Source organism: Panthera tigris, chromosome D1 (assembly GCF_018350195.1).
Source record: "Panthera tigris isolate Pti1 chromosome D1, P.tigris_Pti1_mat1.1, whole genome shotgun sequence".
Taxonomy (NCBI): Eukaryota; Metazoa; Chordata; class Mammalia; order Carnivora; family Felidae; genus Panthera; species Panthera tigris.
The window spans coordinates 106174173-106201477 of record NC_056669.1 but is presented as its reverse complement, the minus strand read 5'-3'; the positions used below and the strand labels follow the sequence as shown (position 1 = coordinate 106201477).

The 27305-nt window shown below is 42.9% G+C and overlaps 2 protein-coding genes across 8 annotated transcripts in view; one reads left to right on the top strand and one right to left on the bottom strand.

The window, feature by feature from the left end:
• Positions 1 to 5941, bottom strand: part of RTN3 (reticulon 3) — a 59144-nt gene extending 53203 nt beyond the window's left edge. Inside the window, exon 1 of one of the 2 annotated variants that reach the window (XM_042958148.1) lies at positions 5664 to 5941. In XM_042958148.1, coding sequence (XP_042814082.1) covers positions 5664 to 5802 — 139 coding nt within the window. In that variant the 5' untranslated portion in view covers positions 5803 to 5941. The remainder of the gene's footprint in view (positions 1 to 5663) is intronic. The other variant, XM_042958149.1, reaches the window with a different exon arrangement.
• A 188-nt stretch (positions 5942 to 6129) lies between these two features.
• ATL3 (atlastin GTPase 3) overlaps positions 6130 to 27305 on the top strand; it is a 55835-nt gene continuing 34659 nt past the window's right edge. Inside the window, exons 1-5 of one of the 6 annotated variants that reach the window (XM_042958143.1) lie at positions 6130 to 6232; positions 6336 to 6451; positions 6674 to 6781; positions 25149 to 25363; positions 25504 to 25647. In XM_042958143.1, the coding sequence (XP_042814077.1) occupies positions 25157 to 25363; positions 25504 to 25647 (351 nt within the window). In that variant the 5' untranslated portion in view covers positions 6130 to 6232; positions 6336 to 6451; positions 6674 to 6781; positions 25149 to 25156. Of the gene's footprint in view, positions 6233 to 6295; positions 6518 to 6673; positions 6782 to 12905; positions 13097 to 13239; positions 13424 to 25146; positions 25364 to 25503; positions 25648 to 27305 lie in introns of those variants that run through there. The other 5 variants (XM_042958141.1, XM_042958142.1, XM_042958145.1 and 2 more) reach the window with 5 other exon arrangements.

Genomic DNA, 27305 nt, shown 5'->3' with positions numbered 1-27305 from the left:
TATATATATATACACATTTTAATATGGTGCTTTTTATGTTATGTGAATTGTATCTCAAAAAAAAAAAAAAAAAAAAAAAAGGAGAGGTGAAGGAGGAGAAGAACTAGCAAAAGACACAAAGGAGGAGCAGCCAGTGATAGAGCATGTGGTGTCGTGGAAGACAAAAAGAAAAGTATTATTTCAAAGAGGAAGCAAGTGATCGATTTTACCAGAAGCTGCTGATAGGGCATTTAAGATGAGGACTAAGAAGTGGCTATTGGATTTAAAATGTGGAAAACAACTAGTGAGCCCAACATTAGTTTCTATAGAAAAGCAGAGCAATACGGCACATGGCTTAGGAAGCATGGGATCAAAAATTAAATTTCTTAAAAATTTATTTATTTAAATTTGTTAGTTTAACATACAGTCAGAAATTAAACTTTTTAAGTTCAACCAATAACTGAAGTGAAGAGGGTGACTGAAAAGATTTTTATCACAGGTTGTTTCAAATTTTAAAGAGAGGCAGTATGTGTATTCAAAAGAGAACTGAATTGGACCCTCAATCCCTTAGTTTATTCTACCCTCAACTTTACAGCAACAAACGTTTAGGCATGTCACTTAATCTCCCTAAGCCTGATTCCTCATCTGTAAAATGACGCTTATATCACTATCTATGTCATAGATAGACATAACACAAGTCTTTCTCTTATTGAATATAGCTTCCAGAGATGTAGATATCTGTTTTACCTGCCTATCTGCCAAAGAGCTTTACTATATGCTCAAACATTTGTTAATGTACGGGCACAACCTACACTACAAAGCAATACACAAAGATAAGATATAAAAATCAAATATTTCTATCTCCTATGTAAAAGACACTGCGTTGCTGAAATGCTTTCAGATAAAAGGACAAAAGGGCATCTGTATCAGTTTTGCTAAAAAAGTTTTCCAGGATACCCTTCAATATCCTTAAGGGCAAGGTGCCAATGAGGAACATGTCAGAAAGCTCCAACCGCCTCTCCTGGTTAGGTTATGATGATATGCTTACAGGGAGAAATAAAACAGCTGATTGGAGAAAATAGGTATGTTTCTTCGAAATTAAAAAAGAAAATCCTAAGAGAAGGCTACCTTCTGACACACCCTTTCCTAATAAAACAAGCACCAATCAGATACAGTATTTAAAGGGATTCTCTCTGAAACTGCACTACCACAGAGTAAAAATGTCTTACATAAGTCACAAGAATGCAGTAAAAGACTTCAATGACGCAATCACAAGCAATACTGATTATAGCTAAACTTACGTGGCATATACAATTTTTCAAAACATCTGTAGCATACTCAATGACCAAAAATAATTCTAGAATTAACAGCTGTAATAAAGGAACTGAGTAAAAAGTCAAGTCAGTTTCCTGGGCAGCTTCTGAATAAGATAATTACATAAACATAATATCAACTTGATAATTTTTATCTAAAAAGCTTTACTATTAAATTAATATATTTTTCACAAGCCTATAAAGTTTTGGAGGCAGTTATAAAATTCATCATTAACAGTAAAGCTGAACATAAACTATTAAGTACATACAACAAATATGTGTAATTATTCATTTATTTGGAGCCTTTTATAATTCCACTTGGAATTACAAAAACGGTTAAGTTCTAGGATTACTGCTAAAGGGAAGTGCTTTTCTATAGAACAGCCTCAAAAAAACTGGAAACCTTAACTCTCCCTAAACTTCAATGACATGTCACCAACTCCCTCACTACTAAACTTCATTTACAAGTGCTTGAAACACACACAGGATTAAAGAGGTAAGTGAGCCCCTCCCCCCAAATAAAATAAAATAAACCAGTGAGTCCTAGATCAGGATAAGTATATAATTTCCTTACCACAAAATACAATAAAAGCAATAGTATTCATCTTATTTTGTTTTTAGGCCATCTCAAATTATAAAAATTTAAAAACACTGATGTACTTACCAGCAATTTCATAAACAATCATCTAGAAATTTCAATTTAGGGTTAAGGTATGCTTGTCACACATGAGAGACTAGATTAGAGTGGTTAAATTATTTGTGAATGTGACTCTAAAAGAAAACAGTATTAAAAGAAACATTTTATTTCTGGGGAATAAAAACCATCCAAGTCAATAGGCAAATGTAAACCATACTGACATGACCATTCTTGCTGTCTCCTGTACTCTTTCTTGCTTTCACGGACAGTGTATTATAACACACTTATGGTCAGAATGCTGCAGAAAATACTTAAGCATATATTTTCAAGCTTTATTTAAGTAATCTCTACACTTCACGTAGGGCTCAAGAGTCGCATGCTCTTCTGAATGAGCCAGCCAGGCGCCCCAATACTTAAGCATACTGATGTCATTATGCCAAGCTATCTACAAAACACCTTGGCTGCCCCTCACCTTCCTTTTAACAGACTGGCTGAGTGAAAGGGCTGGTAGCTTAGAAGACATTAATGTGAAGGGTCAAAAGCTGCAACACCCACTTTTATAAAGAGGAAAGGGGTATAAGATCTTCCTTCATTGTGAGGAAGATTATGATTTCTCACTTGAAATTCAACTGATATTTTTTATCTATGCGCAGTTTGTAACCTGCAAATAAATGTATCAAATATTAGGTACTCTTATTCAGTGAAAGTGAGGATTTAAGGGTACAAAGCAAATTTGCCTAGGTCATATTGCTGAGGCTCAGGATATGCACAAGGTCATTACAACCATTAAAAGACAGAATCAGGCTTGAAATCTATATGCCTTTGGAGCTCAAATCTGTATGTTTATCACCACGTCATACTACCACTGATAATGTGACATGAATATAATACAGTTAATGTCAGTGTTAAACAGGTAGATTCCTTCCTAAGGGTTAAGATGGAAAATACAAATTACATACTTATATTTGATTGACATAATAGAATAAACTGTGAAAGTGATGCCATAAAAAGTACACAGGACAACTAAGCTTCACGAGTGAGAAAAGAAGGATTTAAAGCAAAAACTTTTTTTTTAACTGTCCAAGCTGTTTTTGCTTTGAGGTAATTTCCATGAACAGATACAAGAAATGTAGCTTTATTCTGGCATCATGATATTCAGAGCAATAGTAAAGGTCAGTCTCTGTCAAGTTGTAGGATTTTAAACACTATTAAACGCTTTAAAAAGACAGTAAACCTTCAAAGTTCAGACACAGTATCTATACTTGGTGTCTAATAAAGGCAATCCCCCTTCTGAAAAAACACTAAATATTTAAGTCTCTTTTACCTTGACCTCAAACTTCTGCCTTTGAGGTCTTTGATTTTCTTCAAAGGCAGAAAATCGGGATGCCAATTCTGGCCCTTGACCACCTTCTCCCAGCATACTCTGCTGGCTGCACTAGCACCTGGGCACTAGATCAGAGAGTGTCATCACTCATTCTCTACCTTTAGGTAGTAACTAATATTTCTAAAAGCTGTTACTAGACAGGTCAGTTGAGACAAAACTTTTTCCTGCAGGACACCAAGCGACCACCCTTTCCACATTTTGAAAGTCTCTTAAACCAAGAGGAGCTTGGTGAAAGAATGTGAAAGCTGAAGGCTGACATCAATCAACACTTGTAGACTTTTTAAACAATCGAGGTGGATTTTTAAATGTCCATTTTAAATAGGTTAAATTGTGTAATAACAAACTTCACCTTATTTTCGTAGTGCAGAAGCCTAGGACATTTCCTTTGAGATATGGAGAAAACATTCTACAAGGGGGAAGAGCTTCTCCAGTGGAATTTAAAGCACACATTACAGTATCTTAAGCTCAACTTTTCAAGTAGTGACCCGACCAATGAGGCCCACCAAAACTGTATTAATGCTTTTTAGATAATATTAATACCCATCTACAACAAATGAGAACTTAAGTAAGACAGTATCTATCTATTTTGCAGGTGAATCAAGAATTCAAAATCACGAAGAATCAAAAGGTCTATACAAAAGGGCCAACAACCAAACAGTAAGCAATGACAAGCGATTAAATCCAAAACACCAAGTTGCTAAGTTATAGGGAAGCTGTTGTTCATCTGGACCTTTGCCCAGAACACAAAAATTTGGAGGAGAAACGCTGGCCGTTTAAAGGGAACAAGGGTTCTAAATTTGCTGCCTCATTCCTTTATCTGGACAGCTAATCTTGACCTTGCAGAAGCTTCCTCTGATATTGTTTCTATCAAAATGGCCATAACCGCACTGGAAAATCCAACAGGGTCCAAAGCTCTTATGTGGAAATCCAGTGTTCAAAAAACTAGAGAAAAGGGGCACCTGCCTGGCTCAGTTGGTGGAGCATCCAACTCTTGATCTTGGGGTCGTGAGTTCGAGCCCCACTTTGGGTGTAGAGATTAAACAAAACAGAACATCTAGAGAATATTTAAAGCCAAGATCAGAAATCCCACGTTCTTTAGAACAATCAACCCGAGATTCTGGCAATGGAGACAACGGAGTATTTTAAACCCGCTCAAAATCCTTTAAGGTAACTAAATGCAGAGCAAAATTGTCTGTACTTTCCCCGGGTTATGGCCCCCTTCCTTTGACGAAAAGGTTTTTCTTTTTTCTTTTTTTCCAAAGACTGAGTTCCTCAAAGAACCACCACCTGCTCATGGTGCATTTTTTTTTTTTGCCCTCAAGAAGGCATCTGCACTGCAGATCTCTGCACGAGGGGAGCTTGCCAGCCAGCTCCCACCAGCAGGCAAACGCGTATACAATGGAAACTAAAAGCGGCCTGCAGCTTGCCTCCTAGTCTTTCACAGAGAGACAGAAGAAGGGGGTTCAACCAGCTCCTGCTTTGTCTAATTTTTCTCCCCCTCCCCCCTTTCTGCGCTAAACACTCCCCTTTGTTACACTGCGATCAATAATGGCCCAGAGAGAGCATGAAATCAAAATGTGTTGATGGCTTGGCATGACTCTATTATCTTCTAGAATATAAGCAATTGATTGCTTGTCCCCACCCCCACGCCGCGCCAGTGAAGAGCGGGCTGTGTTGCAGATGCAGCCCCGGATCCATCTTGGACCATCAGCGGCTCCCTCCCAAATCTTCCCGGAGCTATTCTCATCACGCCTCCTCTCACCTCGGAGCCTCAGAAAAGCGAGCATTTAGGGAGTCTAACCACAACAAAAATTACAGGCGCAGGAAAAGAGCATAGAAAACGGCTACCATGTTTCCATCAAACGTCCTGATCCTCCCCCACGGGAAACCAAAAAATATTTCTATATTTCTGGAAGACTACCACGAATTTCCGACTATGTCAACACCTGTCGGTAAACCCGCAGTGCAACCTTTGCACCATCATCTCTTCAAAACCCTAGCCAGCTCTCTCTCCTGCAACCAACCTGCCCCGATCCTCTCAATCTCTCTAATCCTCCACTAAATCACCCCGGTTCAGCCGACGGCTCCCCCGAAATGGTGTTTCTCCCCCACCTGCTGTGCCTCGGCGTTAACGCCCACTCCCCAGAATATCTCCCCGCCCCCAACCTGTTTGCCTCACACCCCGTTATTTCCTCACCGCCTGCACCACCTTACTCTCTCCTCCCCCTTAGCCCATTTTCCACCCGCTCGTAACCGGGGGCTGAAGCCTCTGGTAGGCGAGGGTCCTTTGCCTTCCCTGACACTCCAATGTCCCCCCCCCCCAAGGGCGGGGTTCCCCGGGGCGCCTCACCCGCACAGGAGGAGCCGCAGCTCTTCGCCCCCAGGGCGGGGCAGGCTCCAGGGCTCCCGCCGCCGGGCGCCGAAGGCTCGGCCCCGGAGGACGACGACGAGATGGACGGAGACTGAGTGGCCGCCGACGGCTCCGCCATGGCCGCGCGAGCAAGGGCAGGAGAGGGGTGAAGAGAGATGTGGGGCGGGAGAGAGGGAGGGGAAAGAAAATAATCGGGCAGCTGGCTCTCGGAAGTCCCTTCGCTCCTCCTGCTCCGAGGACAGACTCCGACAGACTGACTGACTCAGCCGAGCGCAGCGAGAGGGCGGGAGGGCGAGCGCGAGCGCGCAGGCGCACAAAAGGCCCCGGGCGGGCGGCGGTCGGGTCTAGGCGCCCAGCGACGCAGGGCGCAAGCGCAAGAACTGTCCCTCCGCGCTCCTGCGGGGAAGGAGGGGCAAAACTGGCTTCACCCAGCGCGGGCGCGAGAGGCCGGGGTGGGCCGCGCCCCTCCGGGGACGAGACGCAAGGGGCGTGGCCAAAGGCCAAGCCCCGCCCACCACTGCGGCCGAAGTGGGAGGGGGCCCCCGCAGGTTAGTATTTCTTCATAACTCCTTATGTGAATGTGTCAGGGTTATATGAATGTGTCGCCGGATTGTGTGTTTTAACAATAGAAGTTTCTTTTGCTTCCATTAGCTGGAGAATGTCTTTCCCATAAATTCCAGAGCGGATGTCTTTTGTCTGATGCGTTCCTGCCTGTGACGCCAATGAAAAGTGAAAACCGGAATGTGGATATAGGCCCACTGTGCAAGGTGCTTTATTCATTTTTCTGGATGTGTCGTAATCTCTGAGGCAGAGATGGCACGGTCTCCCATTTGGTAGGTGGAGCAAGATGCTATACAGAATGAAAAACTATTACTCATTCTAGTCACATTCCAATGCAGCCAACAGAACCTGCTTCATATTCTTACCTTGTTTCTGTTCCCAAAGAGGGGTCCACCTTGGGTCTTAAGGTTGTCCTTTCCTCCAAATAGGCTATCAAGTAAAGAAGACATATTTTGAAGAAAAAACAGCTGAGCTAATGAGAAGAAGAGCCCGGAGATAACATCCTGGCTGCGGCTATGGGGGGATGGTAAAATGAGGTATTGAGAATATGCCACAAAATACATACAATTGAATTTTATCCATAGCCTAAATGGAGTCCTTAGTAGAAAATTTATTTGAAACCAGATATCTAGCTTATACTGGATTTTGTTCGTTTTTGTTTGTTTTGTTTTGTTCTGGTCTCCTCTTTGGTTGGATTGTGAAAATCAAAGCCTTCTCCATACACGAGATCAAAATACTTGAAATGTGCATGATTCTTTTAAAAAGGGGAATGTAAACTGGAAATGGCAAAAATCAAAACTGTAGGCCTTGTGATTGCTAAAGCAGCAATCGATGACCCGAAGGGCAATTGCAAGATCAGCAGCCTCATGAAGGGGGAGGTGGTTTGCCAGGCAGCAACAGAAAGGACGAGTGATCTGACCATTGGAAATCTTCTAGAACAGGAAGTAGACTACATCTGCCCTTGGCACTTTTTAAGGTCAGGTAAAGCCCAGATAGGAAAAAAACTGGCCATTGCAATGCTCTGGAAAAAAAGGCACAGAAGATTATTTCCCAAAATAATACGTGGCAAATATCTTCCTCTGACACTTACAGCATCAGTTGATAATGCAGCAATCTGTCCTTTAGATGACAAAGGGAAATGGAAACCAATCTGATAACCAAGCCAGTTATCTACCCATTCTGATAAATGCATATACTTTAAAAATGTATGCTATTAGATGCTGGATAAGAAAATGAATGAGGCTGGTCCTTAGCCCTGACAGCCATTGCTAGGCTCTTAAGGAAAGGAAAGGAAACCCGTTTTCATGGTAACTATAAGTAGAGAAAAGAAGCTAAAAATAAAGGTATGGATGTCTTGGTGGTCCTTTCATACTCTTAAGATTTCTTCCGTAAGAGACCTTTGTGCTAGGTCCAATTCCTGAAACTGTTTTTCTTTCCTGCTCCCTCTTGCTGTACCAGTAAACTTCCCTGAGACTGACTCTTGCGTGAGATGTTATTTGTATCTATGATTTGTTCCACAAATGTTTACTGATCACCTGCTGAGAGAATGACACCATCCTGGGGAATGTGGAGGAATCAAAAAAATATGTTTGTCCTGTCTTCAGTGAGCTTACAAGCTAGTTGGGGCTCGAAAATACTCGCATAAAAATAAAAATTAAATGGCAACCAAAACAACCCTAAACAACACAGAACTGTAGTGTTCTGATGAGATGGCAACTCAGTCGTATGAATTTAAAGGGAGAGGGAATAGGGGCGCCTGGGTGGCTCAGTCGGTTAAGCGGCCAACTTAGGCTCAGGTCATGATCTCGTGGTCCGTGAGTTCGAGCCCCGCGTCAGGCTCTGTGCTGACAGCCCGGAGCCTGGAGCCTGTTTCGGATTCTGTGTCTCCCTCTCTCTGACCCTCCCCCGTTCATGCTCTGTCTCTCTCTGTCTCAAAAATAAATAAACGTTAAAAAAAATTTTTTTTTAAAGGGAGAGGGAATCATTATGGAGCTGGTAGTGGCTTGGGAGGTTTTATGAAGAACAAAGTCAGAGTTTGGAATGGTAAGGAGGTCATTAAAAGCAGAGAATGGTGTGAAGCAAATGAAGCGGCTGCTTTTGTGCAAGTATACAGTAAGACCTCCTTCTGGGCAGACCAATCACTGGAAAGCACTCCTTCCTCCCTGCCCAACCCATGATGCACTTCAATGCTGGCTTGTTTAGCAGAACTTGGCCTAGATTTGATCCCCTCTTGCCCCTCCCCTCCACAGGCTGCCTTAGGGCTACACATAGACTACACGGCCATCTGTGGTGGCTAGAGGGTCAGCAGTGTGACTCTAGAAAGGTTTTTAGGGTGTGGTTAGCCCAGTTGGCTAGAGCCAAGGGCTTGAATTGAAACAAGAGGGAGGTAAAATGGGAAAGATGTGTCAGGGCCAGAGTGTGGAAAGGCAGGAATACAGCACTGAGGAACTGAGGGTTCCTCTTAAGGCCAATGGGAATATGGGGGACCCAGTGAATTCAGTGAGGTTTTCCAACAGAGATGAGCTCAGATGGGATTATTAAAAAAATGTTTTTTCAATGCCTATTTAGTTTTGAGAGACAGAGCGCGAGCAGGGGAGGGGCAGAGAGCGAGGGAGACACACAATCCGAAGCAGGCTCCAGGCTCTCGGCACAGAGCCCGACGTGGGGCTTGAACCCGCGAACCGTGAGATGGTGACTTGAGCCGAAGTTGGACGCTTAACCGACTGAGCCACTCAGGCGCCCCTCAGTTGGGATTTTTGAAGTGTTCACTGGAGCATAGCCACTTCTCAGTTCTGTGTAGCAATTTTTTTTTTTTTTTTTCTGGAGTAATTTTTTCCTGCTGAGGCACTGAGCTGGGCCTCTTCTTCCTTGGCCCTGTCCTTAGAGGACTGGTGTTTACACAGCTAGTTTCCCACCTCGGCTTCTAGGCCATCTCATTATCCCATTTTTTTCCCCCTGACTTAGGGGGAAAAAAAAGGATATATTTTAATTAAGAAACCTCTTTGAATATATTCATATGTCATGTATATAGGAGTATATATATTCAAGAACAGGCCCACTATAAAGTTTTCTTCTATTCTTAACCCCTCTCCAGCTACTAGTCTCCTCTACACACACATAGGTAAATACTGTTAGGAGCTTTTTGTGGCAAATGCAAAGGTGAAGAGAGAAAATCTTCATCCTCATTCACTCTTTTTAACATAAATGATAGCATGCTATACACAGGTTGTTGCTTCCTTTCCTTAATAGTAAATTCTAAGGGTCTTTCCTAGTATCTTTTTTTTTTTTTTTTTTTAAGTAGGCTCCATGCCCAATGTGAGGCTTGAACTGACTGAGCCAGCCAGGCACCCCTCTGGTATCTTTTTGAGGAAACGGATAGCTGTGCTGTTGGCTGAAATAACAATGATGAAGCAGCTGATACGTTTTGAGATTTTACTGTGTTACCACCACGTTGAGGGCCTGATATCTGACTTTTTCTTTTTAATTTTTTTGATGGTATTTATTTTTGAAAGAGAGAGACAGAGAGACAGAGCATGAGCAGGGGAGGGGCAGAGAGAGAGAGAGAGAGGGAGACACAGAATCCGAAGCAGGCTCCAGGCTCTGAGCTGTCGGCACAGAGCCCGATGTGGGGCTCCAACCCACGAACCATGAGATCGTGACCTGAGCTGAAGTAGGACGCTTAACTGACTGAGCCACCCAGGCGCCCCTCCAACTTTCTGACACCCTGTCAGTTGGGGTTGACTATTTTCTTTTCATAAACTATGCCACCAAGTCAATAGCTCATTTTATACACAGAGCAAAGTAAGGTAGATATTTAAATGACACCCAGAGATGCCAGAAGTCCAGTCTGTCCCTTCCAAGGCCCCAGACTGTTGCTTAAATGCGGATCTTAGGAGTAGGCGGTAGGAGAAAAGGCTGAATTGGGTCCCAGCACAGTCACAGTGAGTGATAATTATTTACTTGGCTATTTACCCCACAATACTGTGAGTCTCTGGAGGACAGGAATGTGTCTTACTCATATATCAGCAATACGGCCTAGCCCTATGTCTGGCACATAACAATTCTGGAAAGCTATTTTTGGAAAGCTTTGGGACCTGAGTCACAGTGGATGTCACTGCAGAAAACAATTTTGTTACTTGTGTGCTTCGTAAAACACTTGGTTATCTGGAATATTTCTGACTTTGTTTTGCTTTTTCCCAAATGACTACGGTTACCAATATTTGAGCACCAACTAGGCATCAGTCATAATTGCCCAACACTTACATCGCATTTAACCCACAACAACTCGAATCATTTGGCAGTAGATAATGAAATAAGTTCAAAGAGGTTTAGTAACTCCCCCCAAGTTTGCACAGCTAGTAAGCATCAGAGCTGGAATTCAAAGACAGGCTGGTCTGACCCCAAACACTGTGGCCTCAGCCATTCAAACATATCTACATGTCACCTGCTTCTGGAAAACCACAAGGAAAGCACAGACTCTGGTCGTACCACATGACTCAATTCAAAGTGAAATGGCTAAAGGCAGGCTGTAATCAGTATTATCAATATTGAGCATTTTATTTATTTTTTTTAATTATTTTTTTAACGTTTATTTATTTTTGAGACAGAGAGAGACACAGCATGAATGGGGGAGGGGCAGAGAGAGAGGGAGACACAGAACCGGAAGCAGGCTCCAGGCTCTGAGCCATCAGCCCAGAGCCCGACGCGGGGCTCGAACTCATGGACCACGAGATGGTGACCTGTGCTGAAGTCGGATGCTTAACCGACTGAGCCACCCAGGCACCCCAATATTGAGCATTTTAAATGTCTACTGTTTCGATGACCCTGGTTATTGGCGAAGAAACAAGGACACTAACAACAAAACATTTTTTCTCGTTTATAGGAGTTGTTTTCTGAGCTGTGACTAATCCTTAAAATCTACCTATAATTTGTACTGTTGTTCCAAATGCAACTAACACTGACTTTGGTGATATTATATTGAGACAGATGTAATGTCAGCGTTTACTGGTCACTTCCTGACAGGATGGACTTCAGCGGATCTCCGTTGGGAGCCCTTAAAATAGAACAGGGTATTTTGTTCAAAAGCAGAAGTTAGGGACTTAATATGAAGGGAGCAAGAAAGTGAGTGAGCAGTTAGGTGTCACATATCCCTTCTTTATTTATCTGTTCAATAAATATTAGTTTCTACTATCTGCTTGGCATTGTTTGAAACACTGTGGATACAACAGTGAACAAAAACAGACAAAACTTCCTATTCTGATGGGAAGAGAAATGAAAAGACTATGTTTTACTTAGGGGCAACTGGGTGGCTCAGTTGGTTAAGCATCTGACTCTTGATTTTGGCTCAGGTCATGATCTCATAGTTGTGGAATTGAACCCTGCCTCAGTCTCTTGTGTGGACAGCGTGGATCCTGCTTGGGATTCTCTCTCCCTCTCACACTCTCTCAAAATAAGTAAATATTTTAAAAGACTATGTTTTACTTAAAACATAATAAGTCATATGGCAAGAAGTCTAATGAAAATGGATGAGGAAAGGGTCTAGAGAATTCTGGGATGTATGTCCAATTTTAAATTCTTACACTGTATGTTGCAATTGTGACCAGTCATTGGCCTTTGGCCCCTCTCTCTTTCTGAGCATGCCACATAATGCCCTGTAGCTGTGACACATCCTGTAGGGCCTGCACACCTAGTGTGAAACCCCATTAGCCACTTGCCCTGATGTCCCTGTCTAGGTTTTTGCTGGCCTAAATGGACTAGATCTAGACTCTTAAATCTAAAGCCTCAAGGAGAGTATTCAAGTGATCTTGAGTGTTCGGGAAGAACAGGAAGGCAGGGGAAAAGAAATCTAAACATGGTCTCTCTAGTAAGATTAGGCAGAATTCTCTCTCTCTCTTCACCTCTGTCCTAATCACTCAGGCACTAAAAACAGCTCAAAGGCTTGGCAAGGCCTACAGGTAGCTGGAAGGAGGTTCTGGGTAGGTTATAATAGTTAAGGCAGAGGCAGAAGAAAGTATACTAATTTGTCTAATGAAGGGGGGAATGGTAATACCAAGAGGTGGTGGTGGTGCTGGGATGGCTGCTTTAGCCTCCTATAAGCTCCACCAGCTACTTAGCTCCGATAACTGCCCCTACCCCAACAAATCCCAAATAACAAGATTCTTCCACTGTGGCAACTGACATTTTCTCAATCATAGGTGAAGTGTGAATAAAAGCATTTTTGGAGAACCTGCTTTTGCATTGATCAGTAAGTTGCGCTTGCAAAAGTAGTTTCAAAGCAAGCTCCTGTAAATCTGACATTTACCAGACATGGCCATAGCTTAGGCTGGACAAAGCCTGCGGAAGGAGACTCATTGGAATTTCTTAGCTATCAGAGCGGTGGTGATCCTGCACCACCAGCCTTGGCCAGGCAGGGGATTATGGGGTGAAGCTGATGATAGTGGTAATGAAGTCACGGCCTCCTCTCCTTGTGAAGTCAAAATCGTTAAAAAACCAGTGACGCTCACGTCATCCAGGTTTGAGGCCTCCCTTCCGTCCTTAGACACCGAAACCGTCTCAAACGCGGCGCGTAGGGGCTGAAGGCCGGTTACCCCAAATCCCTCGCCCCCGACCGTGTCTCAAGATCAGGATCCCAGCGGGGCTCGCGGGCGGGCCCGGGCTTGAGCGGGCTCGCTCCTCCCCTCCCCGCGTGGCCTGTTGGGAGTTGTAGTTCAGTCGTCGAAGAGCCGCGCCCAGTCCTTTCTCTTCCGCTTCTTCCCCGCCCCGGATGAGTGCGCAGACGAGGGACCGCAGGCTGGGACTCAGAGCGCCGGACTACAATTCCCAACGGACAGCCGCCCCCGTTGCGCAGTCCCAGCTAGCCAGCGGCGCGCGCGCGCGCGCGTACGAGCACACGCGTCGGGCGGGCGGGATTCGGTCGCTCGCGCCTCCCCCACCCCCGGCCCGCCCAAGCGCCTGCCGCGCCTCGCAAACCCGCCCCGTGTTCTTTCCCTCCAAGCTCTGCGTCCCCCTCCTTCTCCCCAGTTTCTTCTGGAGCCCAGGCCCCGCCCGTTTCCCGCCTCTTGGGCCCGGTTCGTTCTCGCCTCTGCCCGCCCCTCTCCGCGCCCCTGCTGCTTGTGCTGAAGGCGGAGGCTCCATGTTGTCCCCTCAGCGAGCGGTAGCGGCTGCCTCGGGAGGAGCAGGTGAGGTGCCCAATTTCCCCCGCCCCCGCCGCCCTCCTGATTATAGTTCCAAGGAGACCGCCCGGCCGCACCGCCGCCCTTTCGGTCCCGGGGCTTGTACCGCGCGCCCCTGCCCGGGGTACCCTCGGCCGCGACTTCGGGGCCGGGGGCTGGTCGCGAGGATCGGGCGCGGGCGGCGCCTCGGCTCCCGGCTGGGAGCGGCCGCCTTCGGGGGTCGGGCCCTGCGCGCGGGGGAGGCCCGCAGTGCGCGAAGGCTGGTGGGGCGGGCGGGCGGGCGGAGTCCCGCAACTGCGGCCCCGCCGGCCCCGCCCTGGCCGAGCGGCGCGCGCTCCGGGGCTGCGGCCCCCCTCCCTGCCCGGCACTTGGCTCGCTCGCTCGCTCTCTCGCTCGCGGCCCGGGATCCGGGGGCCCAGGGAGCGGGAAGGTAGATGGTCTAGGGTCAGCCTTTGGCAAGGCGCTGGCGGACTCCGAAGTGTCTTGGAGTTGGAAGCTTTATTTTCGTGCTAACGACCTCGAGGCGCTGACAAGTATTAGGAGCGTGGATTTTAACATCGCCCTTCTTTCCATGAACGAGATCAAAGAATGTGGCCTGAATTGGTCTTTAGGAAGTTCTTCTAGGACGTTAGGCACCGTACGTTGTGCCGAGGCGTTCCCGAAGACCTAACAAAGAGCAAAAGTATTAATCAAATAGAGACCGTAGGTTGAAGGATAGATACTTCATCAGTCATTTTACCCAGCTTTGTTCTTGGCTTGTGCGTCAACTGAAATCGCCTAAAGTTTTACTCGAGAAACCTAGAAGCAAAAAAAAAAAAAAAAACAAAACATTGTTTGGAGAATCTTAAATCCGAGCCCTCGAATCTGAGTGCGAAGTTGGGTGCAGTGTTTTGTGAAAGGGAGAAAAGAACTAACGGACCCCAGAACGTGACGTCACTTCACATTTAGGCTTGCCTTTGGAGAAGCAAAACCTACGTGGGTTTAATCTGTGTCAGGTGTTCAGTGTTGCAGTGAACTGAAGTTCAAATTAGTGCTTTTTTCGACTTTGTACCAAACTAGCCTTGTAGGCTAGAAATCCCTGTTTCTGCTTTTACCACCTGTATAGGAAACGCTTGGATGAAACGGATCTCTGTAATAAAAGAAATAACACTAGTGCAGCACGTTGTTTTTTTAGCTACCGTTTACTAGCTCATTGGGATAATCGTGAAATTAAGGAAAATAACGATAGGGGATAAATGTGTGTACTGGCATAATTTTCTTAGCGTTCACTAAATAGGACTTGTTTCTTTTTTTTTTTAATTTTTTTTTTTTTTTAACGTTTATTTACTTTTGAGACAGAGACAGAGCATGAACCGGGGAGGGTCAGAGAGAGAGAGGGAGACACAGAATCCGAAACAGGCTCCAGGCTCTGAGCTGTCAGCACAGAGCCCGACGCGGGGCTCGAACTCATGCTCAAACCCACGAACTGTGAGATCATGACCTGAGCTGAAGTTGGACGCTCAACCGACTGAGCCACCCAGGCGCCCCAATAGAACTTGTTTCGAATGGGCTTTTTAAAATTGATTCTGCGTTGCAGCACGTGTGTTTTTCATTCTTCTGATTTCTAAATCTTAGAAAAAAGTTTAAATGCACACTCATTATTTAAAATGAGATAATAGAGAATTGTAAGAAGCAAGAGATCAGTATAAAGTTGTCTGACCTCCCCAAATCCCCAGTGCTAGGTCATTTAACAGTTTGGTTAGTATCCTTTTAAGATTCCTATGAAGCACCTGGGTTGTGTGAACTTGTTTGAGAACAGGTTTAAAATTTGCCTATAATGACTAGGCATGCCTGTTAAGTTTCTCTGGCCTTGTGAACTGAGAAATTGTTCACGTAACACAGATGCATTTTAAAGTTAATCTGAATTTGAAAACATTTCCCCAAGTTATCTGAAGTTTTAGGAATATATTGTCTAAAAAACATCATGGCAGGGGAAGGGGAAAGTGAGGGGAAAGCTTTTGTTTAAAAGAAAAAAAAAGCTTTAGTCACTGTAGAGCCGACTATCTCAGTTCTGCTGCACATTAGAAAAACCTGTGGTGTTTAAAATCTGACGATGTGTGGGACCCACTGATTCTGATTTACTTCATCCAGGGGCCAGCCAACAGTTAACCCCAAGTAATTCTAATTTGTGTACTAATATATACTAAAATTTCCCTGTAGGTGGTTGCTTCCATTTGATTTGTTACTTTATGGGAACTATAATTTGTAATGTCAATATGCGTTAAAAAAATTTTTTTTTAATGTTTATTTTTGAGAGACAGAGCTGGGGAGGGACAGAGACAGAAGGAGACACAGAATCTGAAGCAGGCTCAGGCTCTGAGCTATCAGCCCAGACCCCGGTGTGGGGCTTGAACTCAACCTCGAAGTCATGACCTGAAGCGAAGTCAGACACTAAACCGACTGAGCCACCCAGGTGCCCCCGTAATATCAGTATTTGTGTTGAGAAGTTGATGCTCTTTGCAAATTTGTAAAACATACTTTTTAGTAGCATGTATTTTGATAGAACTTGATATATTTCACAGCTAAAGTATATTACAAGTTAGGAAATAGACTTTACTGGTGTGGTAGGTGAAAAAACTGTTTTTATGTCTTGATAAGGCATCCAAGTCAAATATTGCCAATTAAGAAAGCATTATTCAGTTGGAACACAGACAAAACCTTCAGGTAACCAAATTGATTTTGGTGATTTCTTATTTTTAGGGAAGAGTCAAATAGGATGAATATTGAACTCATTCTATTAAAAAAATGTTTTTTTTCTATAATATAGCCTGGCGTCATTTTTAGATTCAGCCTGGTCTCTGCATTTCTGAATCTTCAGTACTGTTTAGTCATAGTTATCTTTATAAGTTCATAAAGCACTACAAAACTGACCAGGAAAATACGGTTTTGTTCAGCATTCTGTGCTAAAGTACACAGGTTTTTTTTTTTTATGGCAGATGAATTGAGAAAAAATTCCTCTTAAGCCCTTGAATTGATTACAATGTAAATTTCCCCCAGTGTTCTCTTTTGTTTCGTATAAGTAGTATTTTCACTGAGACAACTTAAAAAAATATGTGTATCTACTTACTGCCTTAAGACAGAATAGAATACAGTATATAAAAGCACTCCCCAACCATGAGCAAATGGAACCACACCCAGCAGTTGGAGTTGGCAGAGGTCTTAGCGTACTTACCCTCACATACGATGATGTGTTTTCTCTGGCCTTGTCTGAATTAGGAACTTTAAAGACTGCCAGCGAGAACAAGGCATGAAATGATATGCCTCTGTTTTTGGGTGTGTTGCTCTTGCCCTTTATTAAATGTGTTTTAAAAGGAGAGTGGAAAACTCAGGTCATAACTTTACCCTGAGTCATACACTATACTTAGTAGAAATGTTTCTGAAACTGAAGTTAATTTGCTTTTGGAACTCTCTAAGCAGTAAAGATGAGCACTGAGGCTGGCTCTACTCTAGTGGTTCTTAACCCAGGGTGATTATGCCCCGGTGGGACATTTAGCAATTTCTGGAAACATTTTTGAGTCTTACAACCAGGGGATAGCATTACTGGTATCTAGTGAGTAGAGGCCAGAGTTGCTGCTAGATATCCTGCAATGAATGGGATAGCTTCCCACAGTAGAGAGTTATCTGGCCCCAAATACCAGTAATGCCCAGGTTGAATAACCCTGGTCTACACTGTCGAACTGATCAACTAAATTCTGTATGAATTTTCTGAAGTGGCAGTTGCAACTGCTTCCAGTTAACTAGTTTCATTGAATTTATCCCCGTTCAGGTGTGTTTTCAAATATTTGAGGGGAATTTAAACTTTTTTCCTACGATGCTTTTTTAAGTTTATTTTGAGAGAGCGAGCGAGCGCACAATGGGGAGGGGCAGAGAGAGAGAGAGAGGGAGAGAGAGAATCCCAAGCAGGCTCTGCACTGTCAATGCACCAGCCTGACGGGCTCGATCTCACCAACCAGATCATGACCTGAGCCGAAATCAGAAGTCGGATGCTTAACCGACTGACTGGGCCACCCAGGTGCCCCCCGATAATGCTTTTCTGATAGAATTTATTTGTTAGAAGTTATGTTTTCCATAGACCTGAAAAGCCCAGTTATGATTCAGTAGTCTCACCTATTTTTAATTTAGCCTGTGGAACTACGTTTTAAAAAGTCTTTTAAACATTCAAAGTTAGGTCGTTCTAGGAAGAGTTAATGCTGTAATTTGCTAGGTCTCTACAAATGCTTCCCTGTGATAATTTGTTTCACCTGTTAAGTCTTTCAACTTTCTACTTGGGTTGTCTGCCTTTGCCATTTTGGTGCAGAGCTAAGTGTATTGAATGCAGTTATCACAGAGATTATTTGAACAGGTGTATATAGACCTGTTGGTGAGTCCGGATTAAGGTGTGTTGTGCCAAAAGTAAAGGATAAATCAGTACTTTAAAAGTAATTAGAAAAAAGATTGTAGCTTCCACACAAACTGTTAAAAGACTTTCATTATCCAGATATTTTCAGCATTTCCTACATACCTGAAGTGATGGCTGTTTCAGTATTACTATGAGCTATTACAGCAATAATCAGAATTGGCAGTATGAAAGAGCATTTGTCCTACACGCTTTTTTTTGAACATAGGTTTTAAGTTCATTTATATGTATATGGATGACAGATGTGACTATGGTCAGGCCACATCTCTATATGTGTACAAAAATGTCTCTGTTATTCATATAAACACAATACAGCCTTAGCTCTTCATATAAATGAACATTAACTGTTCATATAAGTGAGCATTACTGTTGTGTCAGAGTAGATTTATAGATCTTGGGGAAGAATTGCTTCACTAAAGGGAGAAGGCATGTAAGGTTGCCACTTAAAAGTTTTTCTACTACCATTCCTGGAGGTTGGATCTTTAGAGTTTAAGATTCCTGAGAAGTGGGAGTAATTTCATTGCAATTAGGGGGAATCCCAATCCCCACCCCCAAAAAAAAAACCCCTCAAAACAAAACCCCAAACCTCGAAAGCTTTCGTGTGAATCCTTAGCAAGTTGCTTTAATGTTTTTATCGTTATAAATTTTGACCTGTTCTTTAGCCATTCCTGTATAATTTAAATTACGCCAAGGGATGAATGGGTTACCTAGCAAGTTTGGCCAATTTAAATATCCAGGGAATTTTCAATTGTTAAAGAGTCATTGAATTTTAGAGCTAGAAAATCACTTCACCTAACTGCCTGGTTTTGTAGAGGAAACTGAGACACAGAAGTAAAATGATTTACTCATGCTGTTAAGAGTCATTGCAAAACTGGGCCCCAGTTGTTGGGGAAGACCTTTCTCCTGTACATTCTGCCTTTGCCAAAAGAGGAGCTTGAGTCATAGGAGGAAATGATAGGATTTGGGGATATAGTGTAAAGGAAGACAGAGTCGGGAGATGTAGAGGTTGAGAGGTAGAGATTTCAGAGAAGTGGAATAATTGAGAGGATTCATTTTGATGACACTACAAGTAGACTTATGAAATGTTAGTACTGAAAGGGTTTCTAGAGGTTGAATCTTGACTCATTTCACAGTTGAGACCAAAGACTAGACATGCCCAGAATGACATAGGTTGTTAGTGGTAGGACTGGAACAGGAACTCGTCTCTTGACTCCTACACCCGTATATTTCTACATATTACTTCTGAGAGTGAGGTGATGGTGGAATATCCAGACGAATCTGTCCCTTAGGCAGTTTCACATTTGGACCTGAATGCAGGTTAGGAATTAATGAAGTTGCATCACCAAAATAGAGGGTATAGCGAAATTACAAGAATAAAGAGCTCATTGAGGGAGCGCATGAGAACCACAAGACTGAAGCAGAGTGCTGGTGTAACTCACAGGAGGCCAAAGAGAAAAAGAAGCAGCTGAAGGAGATGGTAAAGAGATTGGGTGGGAGCTAGGAATGGGCACTGTCTCTGAGTCCAAAGGTTTTCAGAAGTTCTAGAACCAAGTGGCAGTTGTGTTGTCTGTCACACAGTTGAATGAGAATCAAGAAAGGGCCATTGGATTTGGCAAGAGGTCATTGATAAACCTGAGAATAGTTTCAACAGGGAGATTGAGAGGAAAGTCAGATTGCAAAGTGATGAGAAGGGAATGGGTAAATGGATGAAGACATACCTTCAAGGAGTTTGGCGGTGAAAGGAGACTGCAAGAGGGAAGAGAAGAAACTGATTTTTATTGAGATACTTGACATGTACTATTGGGGTTAATGTGCACAATACTAGGAAACTTCTTCCTTTTAGATACTGGGACTGAATGTGACCGTTTCCCTACTTCCCAGAAGCTCCCAGCTGGGTAATAAGTCATGATCACAAATGCTAGTGTTATAATGAGTGGAATAATAGTAGGTATGAGGTTTTATTGGAAATAGGAAAGTGGGACCACTTTATTGAGTTCCTAATATGTGTTAGACTCTGCTTTGAAATGAGTATTCAATTTGTAAATAAATGGAGCTACAAGTGGTAAGAAATTTATCCATAGTCACATTGAGACTAGGTGGTGGGGTTTATTCAGTTATTCCACAAGTATTTATTGGGTGTCCGCTAGGTGTGGGCCTTGTTCTGGGATCTTGGGCGATCTAACATTGAACAAAAGAGACAAAAATTCCTGCCCTCATGGAGCTTACATTCTAGAGGGGAGAGAAAAAAGATTCAAGCCCTGCCCTCTGGATTCCAGAGCCTGTTTTCTTTTTAGTATATCAGGTAAAGTGATAGGCTCTGAGAGTCTGGGCTGGAAGGGATCAGGACAGAGGGAGGGTGAATGTGAGCGCCGAAGGATAATCGTTTGCCTGGAGTCAGGGGGAGCTTGCATTTCAGGAGGTGGGAACAAATGGTTGAATAGGTTGTACATTGGAAATTTTGGGATCCAGGCAGGACAGGACCTGAATCCTAAGTTTCTTCCAGTAGAAAGACCAGTGAATGTAAATCTGCCTGGGAAGATGAGGGGAGTAAGGAATTAGAGGAACCAAGGCAGTGGGGAGAACCGTGAACAACTTTGGCTTAGAGGATGGAGATTTAGCTTTGAGCCATCAGTCCATAAAGTGTTTTGATAGCCCCTTGTGTAGTTGCTGTCATGATGTGTTTTTGTGCTGTAACGAAGGTCAGCCCTAATGGATGAGGTCCTATCATTAAAGTAACCCTTGGGGACGGTGCCTAACTGGCAAGAAAGATTGGAGGTGGTATGGCCTAAGCTAGGGTTTTGATGAAGGGATCTTAAGGGATCAGGGAGCCTGAGATATGCAGATAAACCAGCAAAGGACAGTTATTTTTTTATTTAAAAAATTTATTTTTGTAGTTTTATTTAATCTCTACACCCCACGTAGGGCTCAAACTCACGACTCCGAGATGAGTCACGTGCTCCTCTGATTGAACCAACCTGGTGCCTCTTTTTAAACAAATTTTGGGGGGGGGTACCTGGCTGATTCAGTCAGAGGAACATGTGATTCTACACCCACGTGGGGTGTAGAGATTACTTAAGTAAATAAAATCTTTATTTTTTTTTTAAGACAAAAAGGACATTTATATAACATCTGGAAAAGTGTGAGTAGAAATAAAGTTTTTACTTGGAAGATCAATGATACTGTCTCTTTGTCTTAGGAAGTGAGAGAAAGATGATGTGGTGAAAAGAGAGCAACTCTGTTTGTTTAAATTGAATTATTGGTGGGGTGTACAGTTCAAAATGATTTTTCCCTTAAGTGGAACCAAACCAAAGGAACAAGATCTTTTTTTTTTTTTTTTGAGACAGAGAGAGACAGAGCATGAACGGGGGAGGAGCAGAGAGAGAGGGAGACACAGAATCGGAAGCAGGCTCTGGGCCATCAGCCCAGAGCCCGACGCGGGGCTCGAACTCACGGACCGTGAGATCGTGACCTGAGCTGAAGTCGGACGCTTAACCGACTGAGCCACCCAGGCGCCCCAACAAGATCTTTTTAAATCCAGTGTGCCCAGTAAACTGTTGTGAAGAGAAATGCAAGCTCACCCCGGGTCCTCCAACTAAACATAGCCCGGTTCTCCTCCTTTTCATTGGGCTGTAGGCGAAAGAGGAAGAAATGAATGACGGTCTTAACCTCCTTTGTTCTCCCAACTGGCCTTCTCCGTAGTCTTCATCTTCCCTTGAAGCACAGTTCATTGTGCACAACTGCATACGTTCTGGTCATCGGTTTATTCCATCTTGTCTGTAGCCCCAGGAACCTTACCTCCTGTGCCTGGTGCTCTGACAAAACCATCTGCATCCTCGGGGTCGTAGCTTTCAACCGTATTCCAGAACATACGGTTCATTGTTGTTACAGTCGTTTATTGTGGGCCTGCTGTGTGTCAGTACGTCCACATTGCTCAGCACACTTTCATGGTGGAATAGATGAAATTGAAAGAGCCAGCATCATGAACTTAATTGTGAAGTCCCCCGGGACTGTTGCACGGGTTACTGGGTTTGGCTGTATCTGAGAGAGCCTTCAAGTAAGTTTCATTCATTCATTCACACACACATTCACTCACATAACAGCGAGCCAGCATGGCGCTTCTGCCGCATGAAGCCCTAGGCCCTACCTCTCTTGTTGCTCCAGTGCTCCCGGGTGTTGCCCTCATGTGCCTGGTGCGGGATGACTCCCTCCCGCTGATGCATCCAGCTAGCAGGAAAGGGGGAAGTTGTTATATCGTTTCCAGTCAGAACTTAGGCACACGGTGATGGCCCTGCTACGGGATTGGGTTGAAAACGTGTTTCTTTCCGGCAGTGTTATGCCCAGCAAAAAATCTGTTGGATTTTTTAGCAGGAGGGGAAAATGAATGTTGGGGGAGCGACCAGCCATCTCAGGGACCTTGTTTGGAACTGCTCTGAGTATTGCACAGTACTTAACACTGTGGCTTATCCATAAGGTCCGAATAAATTGTTCTTGTTAGTTCTTTTATATGAAAGATTGAAGGTCCTTAGTTCCTGGATTCACCTGCTATTGTGGCAATAAAAAGAACTGTGAGAGAATATTCACAGAAATGTTTCCTTTTATCCAGGCAGTAAAGGGAAAGAAAAATATTCCTATACATTTATCACAATGATACCATGACAGCTCTTGTGTATTTATAACTTGTTTTCCAGTAGTCTGCCAGAAATTAATAAGTGGCAAGACCCTTTTGTTGCTGACATTTTAAATATAAAAAGTGATCAGCAGTTTCTTTAGCTTAAAGGGTGCAGTATGGCAGTCTTGCTGTTTGTTGACTTTGCCTGCTGTGATCAGGCAACCTTCAGTCCTTCCCAGACAAAAGTAACTTGGGAACCATATTTGTGATTTTGGCCATATCTGCTTACCTGTACAATGCTTTACTTAATATTTATCTTTCAATTTACTTTATTATTTTTAAATTTTTTTAATGTTTACTTATTTTTGAAAGAGAGAGAGAGCATGAGCAAGGGAGGGGCAGAGAAGGAGACACAGAATCTGAAGCAGGCTCCAGTGTCTGAGCTGTCAGCATAGAGCCCCATGTGGGGCTCGAACCCACAAGCTGTGAAATCATGACCTGAGCGGAAGTCAGATGCTCAACTGACTGAGCCACCCAGGTGCCTCTCAGTTTACTTTAAGTTGATTCCCCTTTTAAACTTGCCATCCTTCTAAGCAATAGTCCGTTAAAACATGGTTTTGTTTCCTAATACACATTAAAATACATAATTATTAGAATAAAAATTGTCCTTTTAACTACATGGAAACATCTCCTTTAATGCCTGTGGCACATACTCACATTTAGGGAAATAGTGCTTTGCTTCATCCTTAAGCTACGCTTGTAGCTTTTTGTAAACTTTCCATAAATCCATAGCTACTAAGTGGCTCGGAATTTCTTTCTTTTTTTAAAATTAAGTTTTTTTGTTCATTTTTGAGAGAGAAAGTGCAAGCAGGGGAGGGGCAGAGAGAGGGAGAGAGAATCCCACGCAGGCTCTGTGCTGTCAGCGCAGAGCCTGACACGGGGCTTGAACCCACGAATCGTGAGACCATGACTGGAGCCAAAGTCAGACGCTTAACCAACTGAGCCACCCAGGGGCCCCGGCTCTGAATTTCAAAGAATTAATATCTTTGTGCATTCAACTGTGTCAGGGAAACTACTAGTTAGTGCTTAATTTTGAGCTAAAGAATTAATTGCCCCTAAAATGCTGACTAGGTTATTAAGAGTGATCTGCAAGTCCTAGCCCCTAAACATCCTTTCAGGCTTTTCTCCAGAACTTGTTGGGCAAGATGTTTAGCTTTTGTAAGCTCTAGTATCCTTATATTAATTAATTAATTAATTAATTAAATTTACATCCAAATTAGTTAGCATATAGTGCAACAATGATTTCAGGAGTAGATTCCTTAATGCCCTTTACCCATTTAGCCCATCCCCCCTCCCACAACCCCTCCAGTAACCCTCTGTTTGTTCTCCATATTTATGACTCTTATGCTTTGTCCCCCTTCCTGTTTTTATATTATTTTTGCTTCCCTTCCCTTATGCTCATCTGTTTTGTATCTTAAATTCCTCATATGAGTGAAGTCATAAGATATTTGTCTTTCTTTGACTAATTTCACTTAGCATAATACCCTCCAGTTCCATCCACGTAGTTGCAAATGGCAAGATTTCATTCTTTTTGATTGCCGAGTAATACTCCGTTGTATCTGTATACCACATCTTCTTTATCCATTCATCCATCGGTGGACATTTGGGCTCTTTCCATACCTTGGCTATTGTTGATAGTGCTGCTATAAACATTGGGGTGCATGTGCCCCTTTGAAACAGCACACCCGTATCCCTTGGGTAAATACCTAGCAGTGCCATTGCTGGGTCATAGGGTAGTTCTTTTTTTAGTTTTTTGAGGAACCTCCATACTGTTTTCCAGAGTGGCTGTACCAGCTTGCATTCCTACCTAGTATCCTTGTTTTTAAATACAGGGTGGTATTATTTACCTCATAGGATTGTTCTGAGGATTAAATTAAATGTATGTAAAAGGCTTAGCAGTGGCGGGCATCCTTTCTACTGTTGATGGACATTTGGATTGTTTCTGGTTTTGGACTATTTTGAATAAAGCTGATGTGAATGAACATTCTTGTATTTCTGTCTTTTGGTAGACATAAGCATTTATTTCTCTTACATACCTAGGAGTAGAATTGCTAGATTATGTCTAGTTTTAATAGATATTGTCAAGAAGATTTCCAGAGTGGTTATATTCTCATCAGAATGTGTGTGAATATTCCAGTTGTACCATATCCTCTCCCACCGTTGATATTGTCCGTCTTTTAAATTTTAGCCTTTCAGATGGACAGGTGATGGTATCTCATTATGGTTTTAATTTATGTCTTTGATAAGTAATGGTATGGAACCACCTCTTTATATGATTATTGACCATTTGGATATCCTTTTTTCGTGAAGTGCCTTTTGCTTATTACTATTTTAAAAATTGGAATATTTGTCCTTTTCTTATGGATTTCTGTATTCATTCTGGATGTGAGTTTTTGGATACAGGTATTGTGAATATTTTCTCCTAGCCTGTGGCTTTCATATTTACTTAATGATGTCTTTTAATGAGCAAAAATTCTTAATTTTATCATGGAGTCTAATTTGTCATTTTTTTTCTTTTATGGTTAGTGCTTTTGTGTTGTTTAAGAAGGTTTTGCTTTTCCCATGTTCAAAAATACAAATTTAAAAAAAAGATTTGAAACTTAATATTTTTCTCTCCAACAATCTAGGTGATGCCATGGAGACTGGAAAGCCTGGTCCAGTGCAGGTTGTTTTGGTTCAGAAAGACCAGCATTCCTTTGAGCTAGAAGAGAAAGCTTTGGCCAGCATTCTCTTGCAGGACCACATCCGAGACCTTGATGTGGTGGTGGTGTCCGTGGCTGGTGCCTTCCGGAAGGGCAAATCCTTCTTTCTGGACTTTATGCTACGATACTTGTATTTCCAGGTAAGTGAGAATTATTTCATCTCAGGTTAGAAAATGAGACTTTTGTGTCCAAAAGAGCAAGATAAGCTCATGGATTATCCTTGATGTGCAAAATTACTCAAAATTTAAGATTTAATGGATATTACTTATTTCTCCTGTAGAAGGAAGGTGGCCGTTCAAATTGGTTGGGTGACTCAGAAGAACCGTTAACAGGATTTTCATGGAGAGGGGGCTCTGACCCAGAAACCACTGGGATTCAGATCTGGAGTGAAGTTTTCACCGTGGAGAAGCCAGGTGGGAAGAAGGTAAGGAAGACCAGACTTTTAAATGAACAAAAACAACAAAATGGGAACTTTAGTGTGTACTCTGATAATTCAGTTAAAAATAATATTTATCCAGGGGCATCTGGGTGGCTCAGTCGGTTGAGCGTCTGACTTCAGCTCAGGTCATGGTCTCATGGTTCATGAGTTCAAGCCCACATCGGGCTCGCTGCTGTCAGCCTGTAGACACAGAGCCCGCTTCGGATCCTCTGTCTCTCTTTCTCTCTGTTCCTACCCCACCCGTGCATTCTCTCAAAAATAAACGTTAAAAAAAAAAAAGAATAAAAAGGTTTGTTAAATGGTACCAGAGTAGTATTTAATCTAGACCTATTTACTCCTCACCACCCAGTACTCTTCTGAGTACTCTAGAATTATGTCTGGCTGAGGGAACACGCCTGTTCTTGGCTGTCTGTGAGCACGGGGTACTGTTCCCTCTGAACCTTTTGGATGGTTGTTTCTCGAGCCTCAGGTAGTGTCCTCATGCACACGTGCTTGTAAGTACTCAGCTGAACTCTTGACGTGGACCCTCTGCAGATCCCTGGGGTTTGTTGTATCTCTCTCTGCCTGGGAATTCCAGCTTTCTTGGTCTCCCTGACTCTCAGCTGTGTCTCTTCAACTCAGGGAATCTGTCGGGTTCTGCCTGGGTTTCCCTTGCCCGAGTCTTGGCCGGTAAGCTGGGACAACGGACGGGCTCACCTTACCTGTTTCCTTTCCCTTGAGGATCATTATCCTTTTGTTACCTGATGTCCAGTGTCTTGAACTGCCTTTTCATGTATTTTGTTCTTTTTTGGTTTCAGGTAGGAGGGTAATTTCAGTCTCTTACTCCATTTTGGTGGGAAGTGGAAGCCCAGTCTTCCCATTTTAGAGATGCCAGAAAGAGACCCAGGGAGTTAAGGCCTGCAGTGGGTAATACAGGGGCTCTTCGGTCAGGCATTACAACAAGGCCCTACAACTGTTCATTTCTGTGTTTTTCAGTATCATTGCTCTCTTTCTACATTTCTGATAATGTATGGTAGATGCTTTCATAATTTTCTTTCTAGGAATACGTAATTATTTTTGACTTCGTGATTTTGTAGAACTGGTGGATCTGATTCTTATTTTGGGGGCAACTGGTGTGTTAATTTTTCATAATAGTTTAGGAAGTCTCTACAAAGTTAGTAGTAAGCAAGCTTTGCTTTTAGTTATCTGACATTTGTAGTGCCCTCATTTTATCTTGTTGAATTGACTCCCATAAAGCTCATTGTTTTTTGACATCATTTTGGCTTCCTCACCTTTAAAAAAATTAATAGATTTTACTTATTTATTTTTTGAGATGATTATTTTATTTATTTATTTAAAATTTACAACCAAGTAAATTTAAGTTAGCATATATTAGTTAGTTAGCATATAGTGCAACAATGATTTCAGGAGTAGATTCCTTAATGCCCTTTACCCATTTAGCCCATCCCCCCTCCCACAAACCCTATAGTAACCTCTGCTTGTTCTCCATATTTAAGAGAAACAAAACATATGTTTTGTCCCTTCCCTTGTTTTTATATTATTTTTGCTTCCTTTCCCTTATGGTCATCTGTTTTGTCTCTTAAAGTCCTCATATGAGTGAAGTCATATGATATTTTTCTTTCTCTGACTAATATCACTTAGCA